General features: G+C 31.2%; 1 protein-coding gene and 1 pseudogene across 1 annotated transcript; one reads left to right on the top strand and one right to left on the bottom strand.

The window, feature by feature from the left end:
• Window positions 1–2981: 2981 nt before the first annotated feature.
• LOC147390529 (uncharacterized) lies at window positions 2982–8727 on the bottom strand (annotated as a pseudogene).
• An 11500-nt stretch (window positions 8728–20227) lies between these two features.
• LOC147390528 (CBL-interacting serine/threonine-protein kinase 12-like) lies at window positions 20228–21984 on the top strand. Its single transcript, XM_086459730.1, has one exon. It carries the CDS (start codon window positions 20362–20364, stop codon window positions 21775–21777), a length of 1416 nt encoding a protein of 471 aa, XP_086315856.1. The 5' UTR covers window positions 20228–20361; the 3' UTR covers window positions 21778–21984.
• Window positions 21985–25624: the final 3640 nt, after the last annotated feature.

Raw genomic sequence — 25624 nt, 5'->3', positions numbered from 1 at the left:
AACTTTTTTTTTGACGGACCGAAATCATTAAATTAATGAAGGATGGGAGAAATTTGATGGCTCTAAGCCGTAGAATTGGGGATCATAAAAAATTTCAATGGCCATAGACCGTCAAAATTAGCTTTCTAAAATTTGTGAGTTTTGGCCTGTCGAATTTTCTCGTCAAAATTTTCAGTTTTCACATAGTGTCCCCCTCCAAATTTATTGTCTCTCCTCTCCTACCCACTTAACGCCGAAGGTTGCATAAGAACCTCCTCATGGAAGAACTATTCTGTGGTGACTGAACTAGAGGTTGCAGAAAAGCTTTTGAGAGGAGACTGAATTAAAGGAAGAGAACTTTTAGATATATTTTTTTGAAATACTTTATGTGTTTTACTTGGATAATACTTCTTGTGTGTGATCATCTCATGTAATGAGCTTTTGTCCGCTACTTTGTGGTCTACCACACTTTTAGACATTCCAAGGGTAGTCATATAATACGCTAGCTGAGTAAGTTTTTCAATTTTGTGTTTTGGACATACCTCTAATAAAGGATATGAGCTCTAAGACATGACCAGAATAAAAAATTGAAGAATTTACTCAACTAACATATTATATGACTGACTACCCTTGGAACGTCTAAAGCTAGCTAATGCTGCTCTTTTGTGGTAGACCATATCTAGCAAACAAAATCTCATTACATGAGATGATCACAAAGTCCAATTTTTTATTTTTATTTTTCTTTGTTGTTGATTGATTTGTTATTCTCCTTTTATTCTATAATTGTAAGATTTTAAGATTTAAAAACTTTGAATATTTGGGGAAATAAGAAGAAGATTAGCAAGTTTTTTTATATATTATAATCTTTTGATTTGTTCTTTATCAAGGATATTTAGGATTTCTTTTTTTCTTATTTTTCTTTTGATTCTATTTTGTTTTCTTGTGTGTGTTTTGAAGAATTGTATGCATTGAGAGTATTTGAGATTCCAATAAACATGTGGTTGAGATGTGGAAAAAATAATGATTTATGTAAAAATAAATAAAATGTAAGACTCTCATAGGCTCTCCATCAACACATTGTTCTCCACCATGGGTTTTATAGTATGTGTTTTTCCCACATCTCAGTCATAAGTTTGATGGAGAGCCTAAAAGTCCAAAAAAATCATGTAATTTGTTATGTTTCCCATATCTCAGCAATATGTTTAATGGAATCTCAAATATCCACAATGGATATAATTCTACAAAAAAAATAAAAAAAAAAAAAAAAAAAAAAATTAAAAGAAAAAAAAAATCTCAAATATCCTTGATGAGAATAAATCAAAATATTATAAGAATAATAAAAACTTGCAAATCTTCTTATTTCTCAAATATTCAAAGTTTTTAAACCCTAAAATCTTACAACTATAGCATAAAAGCAGAATAACAAATCAATTAACATGAAAAAATAAAATAGAAGTTTGGACTCTTTGATGAGTCCATGAAAAACCTAGTAAAAAATATTAAGATTTTCTTGCAACCTATATGAAGAAATATGTAGATTTTTGTAAATAAATTGAAAATGGAAGAAACATAAAATCAATTTATATAAAATATAGTTAAAAATAAATAAAATCTTAGGGCCCCAAACTTAATACTTACTTTCAAATCTCATGCATTTATTCTTAACCTAAATATATGTTTATAGAAATAACTATCCCCAAAATTTGTCCCTCCTACCGTACCCAATCTTAGTTTTGAGGCTTAAAACATCATATCTTAATAAAAGTCATGAAAAAACTATTGTAGATCTTGAAAGGAGCATTATAATATATCTTTTTAATACAATCTAAGATACATTTGAAAAAAGACGGATAAAAAAACCATTTGAAAAAAGCAAAATCCAAAAGAAAATACAAGACAGAGTTGGAGTGAGAGTTTCTCTCACTCTAAAGTCTAACCCGCTTAGATTATAATTTACGGAGTATTTCTCCCAATCTAAAAGGTATATATCCAAATTTGAAGCCTTTTCTCACTAAAAGATAGAAGCCAACAAATAATGAATAAGTGCCTTGAGGCCAAGAGAAGAACTGTCAAGACTTTCTCCCTTTCCTTCAAAAGTTCTTTGGTTTCAGTAATTGAGCAAAACCTAGTCAATCTCAAAGATTTTCTACTTCCAACTCTCACTACGCATTATTGATTATTCCCTAGAACTGTTCAAGGTAGATTCAGGTAAAACCCACTAAATCCCTAAGAATTGTAAAACCAAACTCCACAAGATGACACCTCAATGAAATAACTAAGCAATAATGCAATGCCCTCAAAAGGAGTAGAACAGACAAATTTCCAAGAACCTCGACCTCTTTTCCCAACATATGTTCGATACGCGGCTTCGGAAGAATATTGATGACCTTGACCCATTTGAGTTAGAAACCTACTACTATGATCCAAAGTAATGGATCTTGTCTAAGGTGGTGCAGATACAACCTATGATGGATAGTGAAGCTTGGATCAATATATCTTAATTATAGAGAAGAAGAAAAAAATAAATTGACTTGATCCGACTACCTATAGGTTGATGATCCCACCTTGTGTTTTGGCCACATCAAACCTTCCCTATCAAGAAGTTAAGCACACCTTTGTTCATTCCCAGCATCTACTCAACTGCTCCTTGTGGCTCTAACATCTGATTGGTTTAAAATCATTCTTAGTGGCTAGAAAATAAACAAGCAAATGAAAAGAAAAGGAAGGGATTTTTGGCTTATTTGAGACAAGTAATACTCCTGTCAGCCTTAATTTTTTTCCAGAGCAACCATGTTCAAAAGGGCCACACAAGAAGAAAACAGAAATACAACTGAGACCATGGCGACATTTTTTCATATTGATTGTATGGAGGGCATTCAATTTTATGTTCCCAATTTATGGAGGCTCTAGGAGCCATTACACACAGTGTTTCTGAATGCATATTAGGTGGGATGGAATCGAGGAGAAACTGCAAATTTTCACCTCCCAAGATCAAACTGGGTTCATGTTCTCCTCTCATTAGATCTTTTCTCTTCAGCCTCTCTTCACCTTTGTTGCCTGCCAGTAATAAAACGCAAGGAAAAACATTTAAAAAAAATAGGAACTCTAATTGAACTAAAAACAAGAATTACCAATGATTTAAGAAATAATGCCTAATGTCATGGGCAGTTTGCCATCCTCAAATGACATAGTTAAACTAGTCTGCATAACCATAAATATGACCCAACAATACATGGAGAGGCCTTCCTATTGATAGAATTAATATATTAGCTTCTATTCAATTTAGCTTTAGGAGTTAAAAGCAAATATCTTGGGGGTGTCGAGTGGCAACTACAAGTCTATTCTGAATCTGATGGCAAATAATAACTGTTCTCTTATTTGGCTCATACAGTTTTGTCCGAGAGTGGATTATGCATCTCTGAAAAGACATTGGAGTGGTAAGAGTACTTTGAGAGCTCAGTTTAAGATGATATACACCCATACCACATGAAGTCTATCAAAAATGAGTTCTCACTAAGGTTTAAAATCTCATTTTGTTCCATTGTTTCATTACTTGAAAAAAACCAAAACCAAAAAACTTAACATTATTTTTCTTCATGAATAAATATAGAAATTGTTTCTTGAGTTTTTAAAATGAAAGGTAGAACTAATAAGCACACTTTCTAAAATCGATACATGTAAGAAATATTCCAAAACAAACATATGTACCTAAAAAACATTGCATTTGAGGCATATATACTGTTGGAAAATTCTAGTTTATTTTTCTTAAATCAATTATATAAGTTATACAGTTTGCTTAGTGCCTAAAAGAATAGTTCCTGTACATACCATTTCAATATGTTTAGTGAAACATTCAAATTTTAAAATATTTTTTTTTGGCACATACCGATAACTTGTCGTATAGTTCACAAAATATTGCGATACATTTAAAATGCTGGAATGACACGGTATTTACTGCAATTCTCACAAGTCTGACGTGGGATGTGCACATAACCATAGATGTGTTTCCGCAGCAGTATAGAAGTACTAACGCAAAAGCACTATATCCAGCAACAGCATCAACAGCAGATAAGAGTGATGCACGTGACCCAGTTGTAGATATAGTATTTTGTCCTCCAGAGTGAGAAGGATTTCTTCTATCACTGTCTACCTGAAACAGGTAAATTACTTAGAATAATAGAGTGATTTTATTGATTTTCATTTGTATCTTAAAGGGAAAACGTTCATCCACTCTATTCATTAGTGAAACCTATGTTACTTGGTTCGTGGGTTCAAATTCGGGTTCGGAGTTCATGGTTCGCCAATCTAAAATGAACCCAGTTTGTAGGGGTAGGTAGAGAAAATTCATTTTTGGGTTAACTTTGGTTTCCTTAGTTCAGTTTGCTTGTGCATATATATAATTCAAGTGTACAAGTTATAATTACAATTGTAATATTAAAAAATTCTGAATTAAATAGAAATAAATTAGTAAAATAATATAAATTTTAAATATGAGCAACGAAAAAAAAAAATCAATTAAAAAAAACATTTGGTTTGCCGAATTTAAAGCTTTGGTTCACCGAACCTGAAGACCAAAATTCGTTGGGTTCGTGGTTCGCTAGATTTTACGAACCCAGTATGAACCTTACCGTGAACTGGTTTGCTTCGAACTGATTCGTGGTTTGGACTGGTAGAAACGAATTGGGTAAGATAGGTGAAAACCTTATCCCACTTTGATTTCTTGTTTTGCCTATTGTCCCATGTCATGGCATCAGAAGCAGTTGGAACCAAATGCAGTCCACTTGAAGCAACAATTGGAACACCTGCAATTTATAATGGTACGTCAATTAATCCTATTCACAAAAGCATGAACAGAAAATAAAAATAAAAAACTCAACCTGGAAGGTTTTGCTTGGTGAGTTTTGGTGCCATAGCAACTGTTCCAGGTTGTCTCCCTACAGCAACAAACTCAACCTTCTGAATCTTTTTCTTTTCTTGTTCCTTCCTCTCCATTTCACGCTTCACGTCAGCCTCTGTAAACAAGTATAAGTTTCCAATGCATGAATCAATCCAAAAGACTGAAACTTTGAAGGGTACACTGTAACTGCCAAAAGTTATAGGAAGCTGAGAACAGCTGAATGTCAAGCCAAACAAGTCTTTAAATAGGAAAATTCCCATCTTACATGACAATAGGCATGTTGGTACATATGTAGAACATTTGACGATTCTAGAGTTGGCAACCATAAATGGAGAAGGTAGCGTAAAGAAGGTAAAAGCCTAATTACAATTACAAGAGGAACTGTTAATGACCTATTTCGTCATAGTAGTCACTTTTGTCATATCCATGCTGGTCAAATATGTCTTTGCTGAAGCAACTCCTAATCTGATCTATATCTTGATACCTCACAGCATAAAACAAGAAATCAGGATTCTGATAATCCTTCCTATTTCGCACTTCTGCATTGAAGCCTTTTCCAGCTTTCTTAAGTTCCAGAAACTTGTTTATTTTTCCCTGCGGAAAGGTAAAAAACAAGGAAAAAATATTACACGGTAAGCATTTAAGATATTATATAAAGACAGCTAATAGCATTCAATAAGATCAAAATATTTCACATAAACATATAATGGGAAATGGTAACCAATATATAAATGATTATATGAATCAATTCCAAAATCATTGGACCACTAAGAGGTAGAAGACCAAAATAAATTTCAACCAAAATATTACTTATTGCGAATTATTCTAAAAATATAAAGATTTATACAAATAGCAAAAGTCATACATTTCTTGTTGAAAGACATGTAATAGGTGAACTACAATTAGTTAGGTATCTATATACTATCTCATTTTGACGTATTCTAAGTATATTAGCCTGTATGCATATATTCATTGTATATACATATATATAATCATTCATGTTCTAATAAGTTGGATGTATTAGAATTTATTCATACATGTTCAAAAAATAAAGACATATAACAACGAGTGAACATAGTACTTAATAATCCATTCATTTAAGCAAGTATTTACATCTTAAGGTGTAGATAGTAATGTGACATGATTATTATGATTCCATGTATTTATTAGAGTTACTTTTGGTAGGGTTGACAATCTTAACATGACGCGCGAACATGATTAAAAAACAACACGAAATTAGTGGATTTGAGTCATAATAGTGTCAACCCGTCTAACACGATTATTAAATGGGTTGGGGCCGGGTTAGGGACGTCAACCCGCTTAACCCCTTTTGACACGTTTAGTTATTTTTTCATTAACGTGCAATTTTAAATATATCAACAATTATCTAAGAATTTTTTAAATTACTCATTTTTGCAAGAATTTCTTAGAACCTTTTCAAATATATACTTTTTTTTTCAAAGTCTATAAAATATGAATAATGATGAATGCATGCAGTCCTGGTACGTGGTTGGGTACATGGCTGACGTGGCAAGGGCACAAAACCACACATCTTTTTCCTATGTATCCCAATGAAAACGATCTACGATTTTGTACCCTTGCCACGTACCAAGACTGTGTGCATTCATCATGACTCATAAAATATAGAGGTGTTTTAAGATATTTTTTCAAAGAATTAATGGTTAATCTTTTAGTTTGGAAAAGAAAAAAAAAACATACTTTCCATAGTTATTTATTTATTTCTCATCCCTTTAATTGGTTGTGATACATTTTTGTTGATAAAACTCAATTTATGTCGGTGGATATTGATTTATGGTTGTACGAGTTTATTTTTAGTAATTGTATTTTTAATTTTGGTGGTGGAAATGTAACTTATTTTTTCCAATAAAAATTAGAATTTTAATTAAATAGGTTATATATGGGTCGGGTTAGGTATACCTATTTATTAATGGGTTGGGTTTGGGTTCGATAAATTTTCATAATACCCTAATCTCAACACGACACAACCCGACTCATTATCACCCATAATTTTCGGTTAGCATGCTCTCATATACTTGCGTCAATGTGTAGTGGAACGCAATTGATTTTCATTTCCACACTCCATATGATTGTTTATTGTAGTTTGATGACCTGTGAGCGTCATATTTGTTCCATTATTACATACAATTTCAATAAATCTTCCTTGATATTTCCATCATTCTACAATATTTCTATCATGTTTATGAATTTCTACATTAACAGAACTACGTCTATGAAATAATTCTATTTCTAGGAAAATCAAAATCAACACCAAAATTGAAATCTATATCTTAACCATAGTAAGTATAAATGATATACTGATTAAAAAGTATAAATGACACACCATAAGAACATCTACAATACAGATAACTAATTTAAGTGGTAAAATTGCATGATTGCAAAACTTCCATTTCTCATAAATAATACTTACTTGCAAATCCTCGGAGCACTTGGTTTTAGGCGGTGGAGGAAGAAACTTTTCTAGTGCATCAACATCTTCTTGTACTTCTACAAAAATATTAATAGGATTCCTCAACCCCAATGGCTTCCACTTCCATTTCCACTCTACCAGAGTTCATTGTGTTACTATTACCAGACTGTGAAGACTTTGGTTGTTCAGATACTTGAGGAGAGGAAGCTTGAACTCCCGATGTTAAGATCTAAACTGTCCCAGGAGGTGTTCTTTCTTGGAAATTACCTACAAACATAATATTCTTGGAATCAAAGAAATTTCAACAAAAAAAAAATTGAAGCAAATCTTCTTTCAATGCATTCAAGCATGATAGAAAGTTACTATTCCTAAGAATTTCCAACTTGAAGAGCCCAACTCTGCCTTTCCAAACACGTTCTAAGAGTCTCCTAATTCCTACTCTGTAATATCTTAATACCCAATAAAGATTTGTTATGCATATATTCTCACAAAATGTCGAAATATCACTAATTTGGTTTTATCTCTTGAGACTTAATTTCATTAAAATTCCGACAAAAATATCATAAAAATTGTAATTTATATGGAATTTACTATCATAAAGACATATTTGACTCCTTGATCAGAATAGCTTTAGACTCTACACTTCAATGCTTATGAAATCAGTATAAGTAAGTCTTACCATTTGAAGTTCGAAATTAAAGGCGTGACTAGCAGTCAAAATTTCACCTTCCAGCAAGTAAAATAGCAAAAAAATCATTTTTTTTTTTTTTGGGGATAAATATAGAGATTATATTAAAAAAAGTCAAGAAGACCTACCGAAGCAACAAAAACAAAGACGAAATTGTAGATAACAAGTTCACAATAAATACAGATACAAGCTTATGACCGCATCTCATCTAAAAATAAGATCTTAAAGAAAATTCCCCTACAATCATTTAATCAAGCAAAGGATCAAGGAAACATTACAATCTCATAATCAAAGAAGATCTTCAACAATGATTTTTTTTTTTTTTTTTTTTGGCTTAATGAAGCAAAATTTTTTAGAAAATTGCACTCCATAATCGAACAAAAGACTCTAAAATTCTGAATCTAGAGAATCACAAATTACCTCTGCTTCAGGAGACATTGTAGAGTAATCGTGAGCATAATCTACGATCGCTAGATTCCCTCTTTTCGTCTTCTTATCGTCCAACAAAGGCTTAATCGACTGTGAAGGTAGTGTTACACTTGCAAATGTATCACTTTTCGGAGTCGAACCTCGAGATTGAAGGAGAGGAGGGGTTGTTTCGTAAGCGAAATCTAAAGAAACCTTATCACTGATTCTTAAACCTTCTTCGTCTTCTGTGATATTTTTCTGCTCTTCTTCGAAATCTTTCATGTATTCGTCTTCGTCGTTGTACATGGATAACAGAGCAATACCTTCAGATTTTTCTTCTTGGATGCCATTGAAAGTAGTGTCTCGACTTTTTAGAATTCAGATACGTTATTAGTTAACAGAGTAGAAGGAAAAAACAATTGAAGAACAAATAAAATTGAAGATGGGGTGTTGAAGATATTGCTAGTTTGTACTACTCATGTACAACGAACTCATGATTTCTAATCTACGTTTTGAAGTTGTGTCAGATGAGATAAATCTTTAACTCGTTTTACAATTATTTTTTTATTTTATAAAATAAGGTAGATGAGAAGATGTTAAACAAAAAATTATATTTTATTTAGATAATAAATATTTAATATTTAAATTTAAAAATCAATTAATTATTTTATTTGTAATATGGAAAATCGATTAATTTATATTAGTTTTACGTATACGTATCGAAACAAGTAATAAAGTGATAAGAAAGTATCGTTCCCACGGAGACTAAATACCAATTTATTGCTAATTACCAATTTATCTCAATCTAATTTTATCCAAATAAAAGTAAAAATATGATTTAAAACTAAACAAGAAAATAACGCAGATAATAAATATGAAGTTTAAAATCAATGAGTGATGAAATCTAGGTTTATAATTTCCTCCAAACAATTCACATGATTAAATTCTCCTTCCCTCTATGATAAATTAATCCACTATGATTGTCATCCAAGAATACTAAATTCTCTACAAGTCTCTTCCAATGTCATGTAAAAATACTCTTCTAGACTAACTCCCTATATGCCTATGAGAATTAAATCAAGAAGAATTCATTAAGAATAAGTTCTCATAAGGAATGCACATGCTACCTGAGTATATTCCTATCTCAAATTAGCATATGTTAATCTATCTAGGTCATGAACACAAAATAACTCTGTCGATATTATTAAGGTTCACCAAATCAATTCAATCAATGATCAGTTAATCAAATCGCATTAAACATTGGATATAATAAACAATCACATGTGGGATCATAGAAGAAAGAAAAAAGAAACTAATCAAATATCATGAATGGGTTCCATTATAACCCTAGAATAGAAATTAGTTCTTCATTGAAAAGAAAAAAAAATCGCAAAAGTATTCAGTCATTTTTAGAGATTACAAATATCTAGAGAAGAGATAAAATTCAGAAAGATAAAACTCAAAAGTCGAATCTCCAGTTCTCGTCCTCCTTCTCGATCTTGTGCCTCCAAGAAAAATCTAAAAACTTCTATATCTGAATAAGGGTTAAACTTTCCTATTTATAGGTATGGAGTCATTAGGGTTTAAGAGTCCCAAAATTCGTCTCTAATTCGGTCCCCAAAAATTAACGTGTAAAGCTGAAAACGTAAGCAAGCCATGACCTCCCATTATATCATGTCGCGGCTTGTATTTTCATATTTCTGTTGTGTAATTCTTGAATTTCCGCTGCGGTCTCGTTTTCTATCAAGCTGCGGCTTGAAGACTTTTTAGCTTATATGCTTACCTTCCTTCTTCTGAGAGTGAACCAATTTGAATCCAGAATTTCTCCTAAACGTTGACAAATATCCTAATACTCCATATTGTTCCTAAACTGCAAAATAAGTATAAAAATCAAATAAAAACATAGAATCATATAAAAACTATAAAATAAACTAAAGTTAAGTAAAAATAATTAAAAGACTCTAAAATTAATAAAATATTATATTTAAAAGTGGTTAATTCGCAGGTATAAAACCTACTCATCAACTGGCTCATCCAAGATTTTCAAAATATCACCAGAGTCATCTCATTTGTCTCATGAGATTTAAAACCATGGTCATGCATGGATTCAAAACTCGATTTGGTATATGTCTTGTCTATAGACGAGGCTAAGTTGTCTCGAATGATTCAACTCACTTAGAGTGAGATAAAATGTAATTCGATTTAAAATAATTTATTCAAATATTTAAACAAAATCTTCATTGACTTAGCCAAGATTTCAAAATATCACCGGTCATCTCCTTTATCTTGCAAGATGGTATGAAATTTGAGATAATGTGTAAATCTGTCTCATTGCTATCCAAGTCATTGTAAGAGAATGGAATGCATCATCTTATGATGCATGAGATACATTATATCATTGTCGATGCATTTCATTATAAAAGGAAGGTTAAGGTTGTGATTGAGAATAAAAATGTTTAGCAATATCTATTAAGATATTTTAAATTAGAAATTATAGATAATTAGTATATCTATATTAAGTTTGCTTCTAATATCTTGGTTGATGTAATCTCTATACATACCCTAATAGGGTTCATATAATATTCATCTAAAAATTTCCAATAAAATCATTTTTCTTTTACAGTTATCTCGGTCTTTGAAGAGATTTAAAACCATGATACTAGATAATATAGCCTATTTTACACAATTTACAATTATTTATATATATATATATATAGGTTAAAGGTTTTGGATTGAGCTGATTTTTTGTGAGGATGGTTACTATGATGAGAAGATCATCCTCACAAAAAATCAGCTCAATCTGAAACTTCTAAATCCATCAAAAGTGATTTATAAATTATTAGCAAAAATTTAACAAAAAATTGACGGTCCACATTTTAAATCACTTTTAATGGGGGTTAGAAGTTTCAGATTGGACTGATTTTTTTTCGGATGATCTTCCTATCATAGAGATCATCCTCACAAAAAATCAGCTTAATCCGAAATTTCTAACCCATATTTTGAAAATTTATTAATGTTACATTGTTTTTACATATGTTTTTTCATATGTCCCTTGATCCGTTCCCATATATATATATATATATATATATGTATGTATGTATGTATATAAATCATTTTTTGTTTTAATATTTATTATCCAAATTAAATATGATCTTGTGTGTAAGCATTTTCTCATTCTATTTATTATTAAAAACATAAGGTAGATTAGAAGATGCTTAGACACAAGATTATATTTAATTTGGATAATAAATATTAAAACAAAAAATGATTTATTAAAAAATATAAATCCCAAATGACTCAATCGAGATTTTCAAAATATCGCCTACACCCACATTGATGAAGCCCTCAAGCCCAGTTCCGTGGAAGTCCCGCGTGTCATAGGATCATCTATTGCTTTGTAACGCACCTTATAGCTTTTGTAACGCGTTACCCCGTGTAATCAATATTATATCAACAAAGTTGCCTCCGGACTTTGTCTCGTGATTACCTCGTTTACTTGTTTGATAGCTATGTTTGGTGTGTACGATCATATTTACAGGCTTCCAAGTGAATTTGACCTCCTTGCGCCGCACGACCTCGCTTCGAAAGAAATACGACCGTGAATTGTCAAACGAGAAAGCGAGATGATTCACATTGAATATTCATCTTGTTCTTGAAAAGATATCAAAATGATTCGAGCAAGTCATCTCAGTTTTGGATGAGATTTGAAATCCTATTTTTATATGAATTTTGAAGGAGTTGAAATTTCAAAATGAAATGGGATTAAGGAAAGCATAGTTCCACACCAACTTTTTTGTAAGGAATCAACTAGTCACAGACATAATAACCAGGTTCAAATTCGACAAGGGTTCAATATGGTTAATTTGATAAGTACATCAAAGATTTGTAATAAAAGTCAAGCAAATTTATGAGATTGGACAAAATGATATTTTGGGTTTCTTCCCAAAATCTATAATATTTGTAGCTTTATAAAATTAACTAACATTGTTATAGGGGTGTAAAAGTGAAATTCTTAACCAATGTGTAGCAATGTGATTCTAGAGTAAGGAAAATCTTGGTGCCACTTGAGTTTGGAGTCACAATCATTCTTTTATTTGGAAATAGGTGTGAATGGGCACTTGAAAAATGATTTTTGAAAATGATTTTTAGAAAATGATTTTTGGAAAGATTGTAATAAGTTTCTTTGATGAAAATGACTTGTCTAGGTAAAGAGATCCAGTTAGATAATGGGAGAAGGTATTAGGCACCTCATTGTCTCTACCCTTAGGTGTTTACCTTGTTAACTTGGTCATTTTGAAAGTACTTAAAAAATAAAATATGCATGATGAATCACCTAGGTGATGGGAGAATCATGCCCAACGAAGAATCTTTTTTTAAAATTTGTTGTATAATAATTCAAGTGTGTTTATATCAATCTCAGTATTCTCAATTTACAAACTTTAAGTTTTTCTCACTCTTTTGGACCTTTAATTTACTTATTTTGTTGATACTTTCATCAATACTGCATATGACCAATGATGTCAATTAAATTTTCTATCAATTATTACCTAGTATAGGATTACTCTAATGCTGTGTTTGGATTGAGAGAAATGAAAAGAAGAGAAGAGAAAATAAATGAGTTTTTCACCATTTCTCTTGTTTGGATTGTTAAATGGGGTGAGAAGAGAAAAGAATTAGAGAAAAAAAAAATGACTTTTATTTCTTTCCAAAAGTGGAGAGAAGAATAGAGAAATGGGTAGAAACGCTTTTAAAATATTTTATAATTCCAACTCTGCCCCTCGATCTCTTTTAAGATATTTTAAAATTTCAAAGTTGTCCCAAGTTCTCTCTTGTCGATCCAAACATGGTGGAGAGAAATTGACTTTCTCTTCTTTCCACTTATCTCAATCCAAACATAACCTAATAGTTTGTAAATATGTGTCCTACATTAATTATTCATTCCACTTATTCAACTTTGTATCCTCATTTTTATTATTATGCTTAACTATGATCAAACTTTTCATTACTTAACATTAAACTTCATAAAGCATAATCAATTACATTATACTCCAAAAGTACACCATAATCTTCCAACTTTAATTTTTTGAAAAATTCCTTCAATCTAACAATTAATACTATGGATAATTAAATCTATCATATTATAAAATTAACAATAAAAAATATTTCATGGCCATCAATTTGCGGTTCTACTTATTTTAAAATCATTTAATTCAAAATTAACTTTTTTTAATTCTGATTTTTACATTATCCATGATCTAGTCTTATCATCTAACATTGTATTAATCAAAATATAAGCATTTCGACTTTAACCATTTGAACTCTAATCTTGTAGAAAATACCTTTTTCAATCTCTCAATCCTTATGGGTAATAAACTAAGATAATAGAAAATAAATGTTATTTCAAAGTATTTCACAAAAATGAAGTTGAATTACATGTTTATCTCTATATATGGAATTACTAAAGTTTAATTTTATATAGGCTATTTTGGTTCTACCCATTTTTAAAACTTCAAGATTCAAAAAAAACTTTTTAAAAATCTAATTTTGTAATATTTTCCTCTTTAGTTTTATCAATTAACACTATAGTATTCATAAACAAAATGTCCTATAAGAGACTTGTTCTTCTTTGTCTATCATTATAAAAGTTGTACATCATATATATTGTTATTATATTTATTTTAAAATCATTTTACAACAACACTAGTTTTTCAAGTTTGTAGTTTTTCGTTTATTCTCTTCTTTATTCTTGTCAACTTACGTACATTATCGGTAATAACTTTTACATATGAGAAATTGTTTCATCTATAAATAGGCTAAATAGATATAGACTCAAAGATGTTGTGGACTAATTATAATTGGAAAACCATTTATTTTCTTATCATTAGTTCTCATAGCACAACTCTCTCATGACTATATTAAAATATGATTAATATTATCAAATTATTACCAAATAAAATCTTTTGGTGCTTTGTAATAAAGTTTCTTCGATTTGATAAAAATTACACATATATATTTTTCTCTTTTATTTGAAATGATCTAATATTTGTTTAATATAATGATCATCTCAATGTTTGAACTTTTGGGTGTAAACTCAAGTCAAATTTATTTTCAAAAATCTTATATTCTATTTTAATCTATATCTTTTTACTATCTTTTTCTTCTTGTAATATTTTAATTCATTTATTAAATATTATTTTAGATTTAAAAATATTATTAAATAACTTAGTCAAAGTAATCTAATTTTTTCCATCTGATATTATATTTTTACTAGAATGTAAATCTTTTTGTGTGTGATTTATACATTATTTGTCCTTACTTTTGAGAATCTGATTCTATGAAAATATGTGTTTCCTAATATCTTGCGAGTATCTTGCTAGTTTTAATTGTTTTGTTTGATCTTCGTTTAAAATTCCTTGAAATAATCCATTCATCATTTTAGTTTAACCTTTTTATTTTTTGCCAAGTTTTTCTCATAGTCATCCTTAGTTCATTAAAATATAATCTTAAGGATTTAATTTTTCTTAATGATTTTTTTATCAAATTATATTCAATGATTTTTCATTAATTAGTGTAATGGTCTTATAGTGCCTCATCCAATTAAAATGACATACAATGAATAGGTGATGTTTATTTTTGCAATGAATTATATATATACGAAAATACTAACGTCTAAGATCTTATGGGGTCATTATTAATCTCCAATATTTTTTTTCAACAATACTTTCATTCACTGTCTTTTAGTGAAAAATAATAGGGGTATGTTGATCTTTTACATAATAATTGTTTGTTTGCATTGATTGCAAATAAAACATTTAATTCTAAAGATTAAATGCCCTTAACATTTATTATGCGAGAGATAAGAATTTATTATATAAAAAAATAAATATACCATTGTTTTTATCACTAAAAAACAAAATGGGAGGAATGTTAACGTTCAATACCTCATAGAGACGTTAGTATTGTCCAATACTTTTTTTATTTTAATAACACCTATCCTTATTTTGTCTTTTAGTGAAAAAGACAAGAATATATTAGTCTTTTAGATAATAAATACATTTATTATGTTTGCATTGATTGCAAAAATATTACTATAGTTTTTTTAAAATTCAAAATACTTAAATGTTCATAGCATTTATTATGTAAAAATTCAATACTCTTGTCTTTTCACTAAAAGACAAAAGGGGTAGGAGTATTATTAGAAAATGAATGTATTAGACAATGCTAACGTCCCTATGATGTATTGGATTGCTAATGTTCAAGACCTCATGGGGACATTAACATTGTTCAATACTTTTTTTTTCAATAATATCCCTTATTTTTTTGTCTTTTAATAAAAAATATCATGACATGTTAGTTTTTTATACAATAAATATATTTATTATGCTATTAATAAATGCATTTATTATGTTATCATTAATTGCCAAAACATTTACCACAAAAAATATATTTGATTTAAAATATTTAAATGCTCATAGCATTTGTTATGTAAACAAGCAATTATTTTGTAAATGATTAATACATATTTATTTTTTCACTAAAAGACAAAACGAGAAGGGGTATTATTGAAAAAAAAAGTATTGGACAATGCTGACGTCCCCATGAAGTAGTGGACGTTATATATTTATAGGGAATGCTAACGTCTAAGACTACATGGGGACGTTAGCGTTCTCTAACACTTTTACTCTCTAAAAATACCCTTGTCTATTTTATTTTTAAGTGAAAAAGCAAGTGCATCTTAGGTGTTGTTTGTTAAGCTGAACAAATAAGTGCTAAATGATTATAATTGCTGAAACTGTATAAGTGTTGAAATTGTTATCTGTTTACCGATCTAAATTGTATTAAATTGATTCAAATTAAGCGTTGTAATCACATAAATCTGTTTGTTACTTAATGCTGAAAACTGGTAAATTGACTATATTACCTTTTTCAACAGTTGTATGTTTAAGGAAAAATTATTAATAAAATCTAAAAATAAAAATTATTTAATAAAAAATACTAAATTTAATGAAATTCGTTTTGGGAACTTAGCCTTAGCCGAACAAATTTTCTCTCCTCCATATCATTTAAAAAGTAAATTTAAAATTTTTTTAATTCAAATTAAAAAATAATATTAATTCAAATTAAAAAATAATATTAATTCAAATTAAAGAGACAGAATATTAAATATAAATATTTCGTTAAATATTAAATATTAAATATTTCAAAAAAATAAAAAAGGAAAGAGGAAATTTCTCTCTTCTCTTTTATTTTTTCGAAATATTTAATATTTAATATTATTTAAATGTGTGAGGAGAGAGAAAATTTCGACCCTTAAGGGCTGAAATTTTCTCTCTCTTTCATTTGAATTAATATTATTTTTTAATTTAAATTAATATTATTTAATTTGAATTAATATTATTTTTTTAATTTGAATTAATATTATTTTAATACGTAGATGAGAGAGATAATATTGGTGTGGGTTGCCTTATTAATTTGTGGGGTGCTTATATCATTATCCATAGGACATAAGAGGTAATATCATTTCAAGTATAAGGGCATACTTGTCCGTGTTGAAAAAGATTGGTGCTTACTGCTACAGCAAAAAAATTAAGGGCCTGTGTGGATACACCTCTCCGTGCAAGAGCAAAAGCTCAATCACTCCTCGCAAGAGCAAAAAACCTCTCCGCGGAAGAGCAGGTCCTTGAAGCTTCTCCACAAAGAGCAAAAAACCTCTTCCCGCAAGAGCAAAATCCTCTCCACGCCAAAGCAAAAATCTATCTAAACGTTTGCTAGCTCCCCGCAAGAGCAGAAGTCGTCAAGAAGCTCTATCCAAACGCAGTGTAAGTGATCCAACTTCACTTAATGCTTTTCACTTATTTTTCAGCAATAAGTGCTAAAAATGTGGAGTAAACAAACGTGTTGATTGCTGAAGTTGAATTGCATTCAGTATTAAGTGCTGAAATCAGCGTTAAACAAACACCCCCTTAGTCTTTCACATTATAATATCGCACGTTAGAACATCTTAAATACTCCTGTATATACATTATTTTTTTGACTATCCTACATTTAGCTTATATATAAAGTATGTCTAGTTTTATTGTCTTGTTGTAATTCTTTTTATTTTTATAAACATGAAGTAAATTTACTATTAGTAAAGTTAGAAGAAGTGTAAATTCAATTGTGATAATCAAATTTCTAAGGTAAATTATTATTTTCTCTTCTCACCCTTAACAAAATATAAAAATCATTTCTAAGTTCTGACTTGAAAATTGAAAGATTTGCAAAAGTAAGTTTGCACTCGAAAACATATTATCACAATGTTGTTAATTTATCATATATCAATCCAAGTGATCTAATTCAAGTGGGTGTCAATGAAAATTTTATTTTCTCTTCGTAAAAATAATAAAAATAATTAACGGAGTTTGAAAGATCTAAACTGACATATGCATCGTGATATTTCTCCTTTTTTAAGTGTATGAGCATGTCAATTGTAATTTGAGTACTAATGTACATATAGTTCTTGATTTATTATAATAGTTCTAGTTCTTATCACATAAAAATTCAATATCACAATATATGGATATAGATAGACAAACCTATCATTGTGCATCAATCATATGTATGTATATATTTATATTTGTTCTAAAATAAGAAATAGATAGACAAATATAACATCATTATCATCTATATGAAAATTATTTATGGCTTCAATCAATTGGCTTTAATCCCTATTAGTCATGGTTCCCAATGTTAAAGTAGTTTGATCTTCTTCAAACTAAGATATTGTACGGACAATGTTACTACTTCAACGACACATGCATGTACTAATAATTTTAAAAACACTATGAATATTTTGAGTTTTCAATGTAACTTATCAGCATTTTATCATACCAATCATGACACATAAAGATTAATGATTTAATGAATGAAAAAAATTAACTTGTTAGAAATCTTCAAGTCCCATGCAATAACCATTCTTTCAAAATTGATTATATTTTTAAATTTATTTTATCAATATCATTATAACAAATTTGATTATTGAAGAAAGATGTTCTAAGGTATGATATTATTTTTCTTTAGTTTTATCTCACTTTTTAACTACAAGAAGGAACCTTATCATACCCACACACACCCACATTCACCTCTCTCTCTCTCTCACACACACATCTAAGAGAAAAGTTAATGTAGATACACAGTGAAAATTCATAGGTTGAAAGTTCGATACCCAGTAAGAGTGCATCTTCATTTACTCGATGCGTGTAATGTGCATGTGCGGACACGTTACATATACCTTAGGATTAGTCCATGGGCAAAGCTTAGATAAGGGCTCGGTCTACTGTCTACAGGGATACCCAATTATCAAAAGAAAAAGAAGAGAGAAACATTATTGTCAACAAAGACCAATCACGTCAATGGAAGTTGATTTAATTGAGAAGGTTCGTTTATACTTTCCCTAAAGACATTTTCTAGAAGAGAATTCTCATACCATTCAAAACTACATAAATTCAATTATTTGAATAAGTTACCTCCTATATTCATCAGTGATCAAACAAATTCCTATATCATCGAATATTAATGGTGAAAATAAAAATTGGTGGAAGGGAGATTTCTCTTGAAGAATATCCAAACAAGTTTTTTATAATAATTAAAATTTTATATATCATAGTACAACAAATTATTAGAGATTCTTGGAACCTACAAATCATTAGAGATTCTTGTTTTAAATCCCATAATTGATACTTAATTTAAGGTTTCTAAACGACAATTAGTCCGTTTATTACCAATTGAACATGGCTTGAATCTGTCTATTTTATTTGACGTTCAGGATTGTCAAGTTAGGCTATTTTGATCTTTCCTTAAATGAGTTCCAATCAAATTCGTCCCAACCGGAGTCATCAACTTGGCCGGTTCGAACCCATAAAACCTATTCAGATGGGTAGGGTTTGTTCGTTTGACTTCCACGAATTCCCTTCTTTCTCACGTTTGATAAGGGGTGTTTTCGTAAATATACAAATGTGATATGCTGTTTAACGACCTTTCACCTACCAAATTGTTCTATCTTCCTCCTTATTATGTGGACATAGAATTATATTAATTTAAAGTTCAGATCTTGTACATCCGTGAGCCTGATATCAAACTAACTCCCAATTTTCTTCTTTGCTAAGTGGTAGACCATTTTAGAACTACTAATCAACTTTTCATCATAGCCTCTATGAAACAAATACCATGGATTGATAGGCCATTAAAATCCCACGTGGCATATAAACAGTGAAGAAGAGGTTCAGAAGTATGTTAACTTTCAAATTCCTGAGAGTACTGGATCACACTTAACTATAAAATCAAAACCGACAGAGATCAAGTATTCGTGAATATCAGATAAAGGCAGACCAAATCTAAAGTTCAAGGTCCTTAAATAGCACGACTAGTGATGAAACCTTACTACGGTGATTAATCTTGGGTCTACTTAATTTGATAGATCGTGAGACACTTGATCGACTATTTGACTTCCACATCATGTTACCGATACGTGATTACGTGTGGAGCACTAGTTGCTAAGTCACCATAATACTAGTCAGCATAGAGTGCTTTGCCACGTGGTGAAAATGGTACAATCTTGATTGGAAATCGCTGTCAGTTTTAACTTTTAAAGTCATCACTAGATTTCAGCCTCGCAAATTTTCTAAATAAAAGACACAGAAAGCCGTTACGTTCGTGATCCACGAATCCAAATTTTGTTGACCTGTCTAACGGAAACCTCGTAATTTCCGTCACCGTTACTCTTTGCCGTTAACTCTCTGTGGTTGAGTGGTCTGTTCGTCGACCTTTTTTTATATCTTAAATATAACTAGAAATCAAAGAGAAAAAGGTCGATTTAGAGAAAACTTTATTAATGGCGGATTTGCAGAGTTACAGAAACTAGGGTTTAAAGCTTGAACTTCGAAAGCTCAAAACCATCCATTAATGGCGGATAAGAAGAAGAAGGACAGACAAGCTCTGCTACTCGGTCGATACGAGGTCGGGAAGCTTCTTGGCCATGGAACCTTCGCGAAGGTTTACCACGCAAGAAACGTGAAATCTGGAGAGAGCGTCGCGATCAAAGTTATCGACAAGGAGAAGATCCTCAAAGGAGGTTTGATCGCTCACATCAAGCGCGAGATCTCGATCTTTCGTCGTGTTCGCCATCCGAACATTGTTCAGTTGTTCGAAGTCATGGCGACTAAGGCGAAGATCTATTTTGTAATGGAGTACGTTAGAGGAGGTGAACTCTTCAATAAAGTGGCGAAAGGAAGATTGAAAGAAGAGGTTGCGAGGAAGTATTTCCAGCAATTGATCTCAGCCGTTGGATTCTGTCACGCTAGAGGGGTTTTTCATCGAGATCTGAAGCCAGAAAACCTGTTATTGGACGAAAATGGAGATCTAAAGGTCTCAGATTTCGGTTTGAGTGCTGTATCGGATCAGATCAGACAAGATGGTTTGTTTCACACCTTTTGTGGAACTCCATCTTACGTTGCCCCCGAAGTTCTTGCTCGAAAGGGCTACGATGCATCGAAGGTCGATATTTGGTCTTGTGGTGTAATTCTGTTTGTTTTGATGGCTGGATACCTTCCTTTCCATGATCAGAACATCATGGCGATGTACAAGAAGATCTACAGAGGCGAATTTCGATGTCCTCGTTGGTTCTCCCCCGAACTCACTCGCCTCCTCACTCGCCTCCTCGATACAAATCCGGATACTCGAATCACAATTCCAGAAATTATGGAGAACAGATGGTTCAAAAAAGGATTCAAACATGTTAAATTCTACATCGAGAATGATCAATTCTGCAACGTCGAAGATTACGATATAGAATCCTCATCAGAGATTTCATTTTCAGAATCAGAATCTGAACCAGAGATCCAAAAACGACCTCTAGGGTTACCGAGACCAGCGAGTTTAAATGCATTCGACATCATATCGTTTTCTTCAGGGTTTGATCTCTCTGGTTTATTTGAAGAGAGAGGAGAGGAATCGAGATTTGTTTCAGGTGAGCCTGTTTCGAATATTATATCGAAATTGGAGGAGATCGCTAAAGTAGTTAGTTTCACAGTGAGGAAGAAGGATTGTAGGGTGAGCTTGGAAGGTTCAAGAGAAGGTGTTAAGGGGCCGTTAACGATTGCAGCTGAGATATTTGAGTTAACGCCTTCGTTGAGAGTGGTTGAAGTTAAGAAGAAAGGAGGGGACAGAGGAGAGTATGAGGAGTTTTGTAATAGAGAATTGAAGCCTGGATTGCAGAACCTCATGTTAGATGAATCTTCATCTCCTTCACATCTTCGATTGCAGAACCTTGTGCTTGATGAACCGGCTGTTGCTTCACATCTTCCTTCGGATACTGAATAAAGAGATAAAATGAAGTAGAAAGGAAAGATCAAGTATGATTCCTTATGTTTACTTACTTGTTTTGTTGTGGCTTTTGTATCATATTTATCATTGTAATTTTACTCTTTGTTGTGTTTTTCTTTGGGTTAGATGTGTTGTTTCTGTCTTATAGTACAGTATATTGAACCATTAATGGAAATGGGAATACAAAATTCAAGTTCTCAGCAACATTTTGGTGCATAAATCTATATATATATTTCCATGAATTTATACTGAGAAATGGAGGAATAAAAGTTAAGATTTGTCGAAAAAATCCCAATAGTGAGTGAGTGATAGGTACAACTATGAGTGCATTTGATTTTTTTTTTTTTTTGCTTAGAAGCTCACAATTGCAATGGCAGAGTTAGAGCTGGGGGAACTCCACAAATTTTGAAAATTGAGTTTTCTTTCACATTGCATTTGAATTCTGTGAGTACAAATGCTTGTTATTGTTTCTCATTCTTGATGAGGTTTGTGTGTGGGATTTAATAGAGATAATTGAGCATGTGAAGTAATGTTATACATCGAATCATCATCCATGCATTTCATCATAAATATCAAATTATGGTAGAGAATATGGCAATCTTTCTAATTCGCGAAGTAGCAATTAATTAGATCAATTAGGACATGTAGAATCTTTCTACATGGGTTTGCTTTATATTTTGTGTCTTGCCTCAAGAAGCGGAGGTCCTCAGTTTGATTCCCCTCCTTGGTGGCCACCCCTTGGGATTTATCCCAGTACACACCTGGTACGTGTCCACACGTGCTCCGTGGGATCAATCGGGTGCTTTACGAGACCCAGATACCCAAGGTATCAAAATAAAATATTTTGGGTCTTCGATTTGGTATCACTTCTTATCCTTGTTAGTTATTATTTTTCATTCTTGATATGGTTTGTGCATATGGGATTTTAGTATAGATAATAGGGCATGTGAAGTAATGTAATACAATGTACGGAATATGTCGAATGATCAGTGGTGCATTTCATCATAAATAGCAAGTTATGGTAGAGAATATGGAAATATATCTAGGGTTAGAAATATCAATTAGTATTTTCTAATTTGGAAAGTATCGATTAATTAGACCGATTCGGACCCATAAAATCTTTCTATTTAGGTTTACTTCCAGCTTTTATGTCTTCAATTTAGTATCACTTCTTAACATTGTTCAAAATTGCATGGGTCTTTCCATTCTTCATTGCATCTTTTTTCCAGTAATCTTGGCACTCAATGACATTCCACTCAAGTAAAGGATCCTTTGGAGCTTGGCTCTGTTTGCAGTGTGTTGGCCTATGTTCATTTTTCTTTTTCTTTGAGGACGTGCTATCTAGGTTGTGATCAAATTTGTTCTTAGGCCATTTAAGGAATTTCTTTGAGGGTTGCTTTGTGGTTTTTTGGTCTTTTTGCCCCCCCCCCCCCCCCTCGCCCTTTTCCTTCTTCTTTTTTTCTTTTTGTATTTTCTCCTCTTCTCTTGTAGGTAGGTCTATCGATCTTCTTTTCTTTTTCTAATGACACCTCCTCTAGCGTCATTTCTGTCTCCCTTCTCCACTTCCTTAATTTTTTGTTTTGTTTTCTTTTTATTCTAGCCTCATGATCCTACGTCGTGCTTTTGGACAAGATCATAATAGACCTGATCTAGTGGACCATTGGTTCCTACATATTTGAAAACATGCAGAATGAAATCATGATGCAAAAATTAGTTTTTGTTGCGGAAAAACTCTCTTAGATGATCAAAATTGATAAACTATGGAGATTCAAACAAATTAGAACACGAGATTTACATGGTTCGACAAGATTGCCTATGTTCACGGGCAACAATAATAATTCTTTATTGAAATCAAATGCGAAAATACAATACTAATTTTAGGGTTTTTAAACTTGGAATATATATGGCCTCCTAGGGTGAAACACATTTTTCTAAAGATGAAAATGCCCCCCAAAACCAACAGTTTCTACCAACAAGCACGATCAGACATTTTCAGTCATCAATCAATAATACACTTCATGAGATCAAGGGGTTGATGTTATGCGTAACCAATCTCGCATTCCTTCTTCAAAGGATGTAATCGCGGAAGGGTAATAGAGATAATAGAGCTTGCAAAGTAATGCTCTATGATCTCTGAGAAGTTATGATAGAGATTAGGGAAATATGTTTTAAGGTTTGTAGTATAAATTAGTATTTTCTAATCAAGAAAGTGATTATAAACTAGATCAATTAGGATTCATAAAATCTTTCTAATTAGGTTTGCTTTTATATTTTAGTTGATGTAATTTATCTATAAAACTCTATTAGCTTTTTGTTATTTTTGTGCTTTTTATACTGTTGGTGGTAATGTGGTATTATATTAGATAATATAAGAGGCTATAAATTCATAGCAAACTAGTTTTAGGATTTTTACGAGGGAGAATTTCAATTTGATTGAGAGGAAGTAAGATTGTAACCTTGATTTTCACAAAATACTGAACGGATCTCATCAACGCCCATGGGATGTAGGAATATTTCTGAAACACGTATGTTACGTGATCTCTTTATTTTTATTTGCGTTTTTTATTATTATCATTGTTTCTCGTGGCCAATTCTTTCTACAGGCCCGTTAATCATCCAATTTAATAAAAAATATTTCGTTTTGGAATTTGAATTTTCTTCGATAATGCGATTTGATTTTAAGGTTAGAAATGGTTTCTTATTTGTGGGTGGGGTGGTTGGTAAAGGTGGGGGTGGGGCACTGGTAGGTGGAAAAAACCATTATACTCTAAGTGACAATGCTCAAAATAAAAATGTGCTATAATATACTATTGTGGAAAAATGTGGAAGTAATTTCTGAACTATCCAATCAACAGATCATTGCCACAAAGAGAACAGAAAATTTACATTTTTCCCACATTAGATTTATTCTTAAATTATAAAATGTCTTGAATTACATTAAATGACATTATATATTGTAAAGTAAGATTTCTTATTTCTAAAATTTTAAGCAATCTCTTAAATTAATTATAAAGATAATTCTAATCTTAAATAAATACTAAATTTTTTGTGACTTATATGCCACCCGCTATCATACAATAAAATCATTAAAATTTAACAAAATTTTAAAGAGAGTAGGGTTGCAAGAGTAAGTTTTATTTTGGATTAAGAGTAAGTTTTATTTTGGGGTAATTTTGCATCCTACCCACCCGAAAAAAAAAAGACGCCCCCTCTGACACACACACCCCCTGACGTGGCATGTGTTAGAATCATAGATTCTTTTTCTCAAGATACACAACTGCCCATATTATGTTTATGGGGGATGTGCAAAAATTTATAATTCTAACCCATGCCACGTCAAGGGGTGTGTATCAGAGGGTACGCTTGAAAATCATGACAAAAAAAGAAAATTATTACCAAAAATCCTTGGAGGGCATTTAACATTAATTTATGAGAAAAGATCGAGGTGAAGAGGGGCACGTCATCAGTTTGAAAACACGAGTATCTCAAATGTTGACCAGAACATAGAGGGGTGTCTAAATCACACATAGTTATAATTATAGACATATGAGGACTATGAGCATGAGTTATACTTTTGGAAGACAAACCAACTTAGTAGGGCCACTTCAAAACGAATCTTGGTACTCTATTTCCACTCAATACTTTTTATATAGATATATGTTATTATCAATATTGACTATATTCATGATCTCTTATTGAATTCCTCATTCAATGAACATTCATGCGTGCCACATTTTTATTCCTCTTTACAATATTTTCTTTTAAATGTCATTTTCGGGTTATTATTTTAGTTATAAAATTTTCTTCTGGTTTGTCTTTTTTTTTTTTGAAATAAATTTTTGAT

The sequence above is a fragment of the Akebia trifoliata genome, chromosome 11 (assembly GCF_017979445.1).
Source record: "Akebia trifoliata isolate Shusen 1 chromosome 11, ASM1797944v1, whole genome shotgun sequence".
In the NCBI taxonomy this organism is placed as follows: domain Eukaryota; kingdom Viridiplantae; phylum Streptophyta; class Magnoliopsida; order Ranunculales; family Lardizabalaceae; genus Akebia; species Akebia trifoliata.
This window is presented reverse-complemented; position numbering and strand designations above follow the sequence as displayed.

Excerpts from the sequence above, each read along its gene's own strand:
- LOC147390528 (XM_086459730.1), top strand. The coding sequence starts at position 20,362 with ATGGCGGATAAGAAGAAGAAGGACAGACAAGCTCTGCTACTCGGTCGA.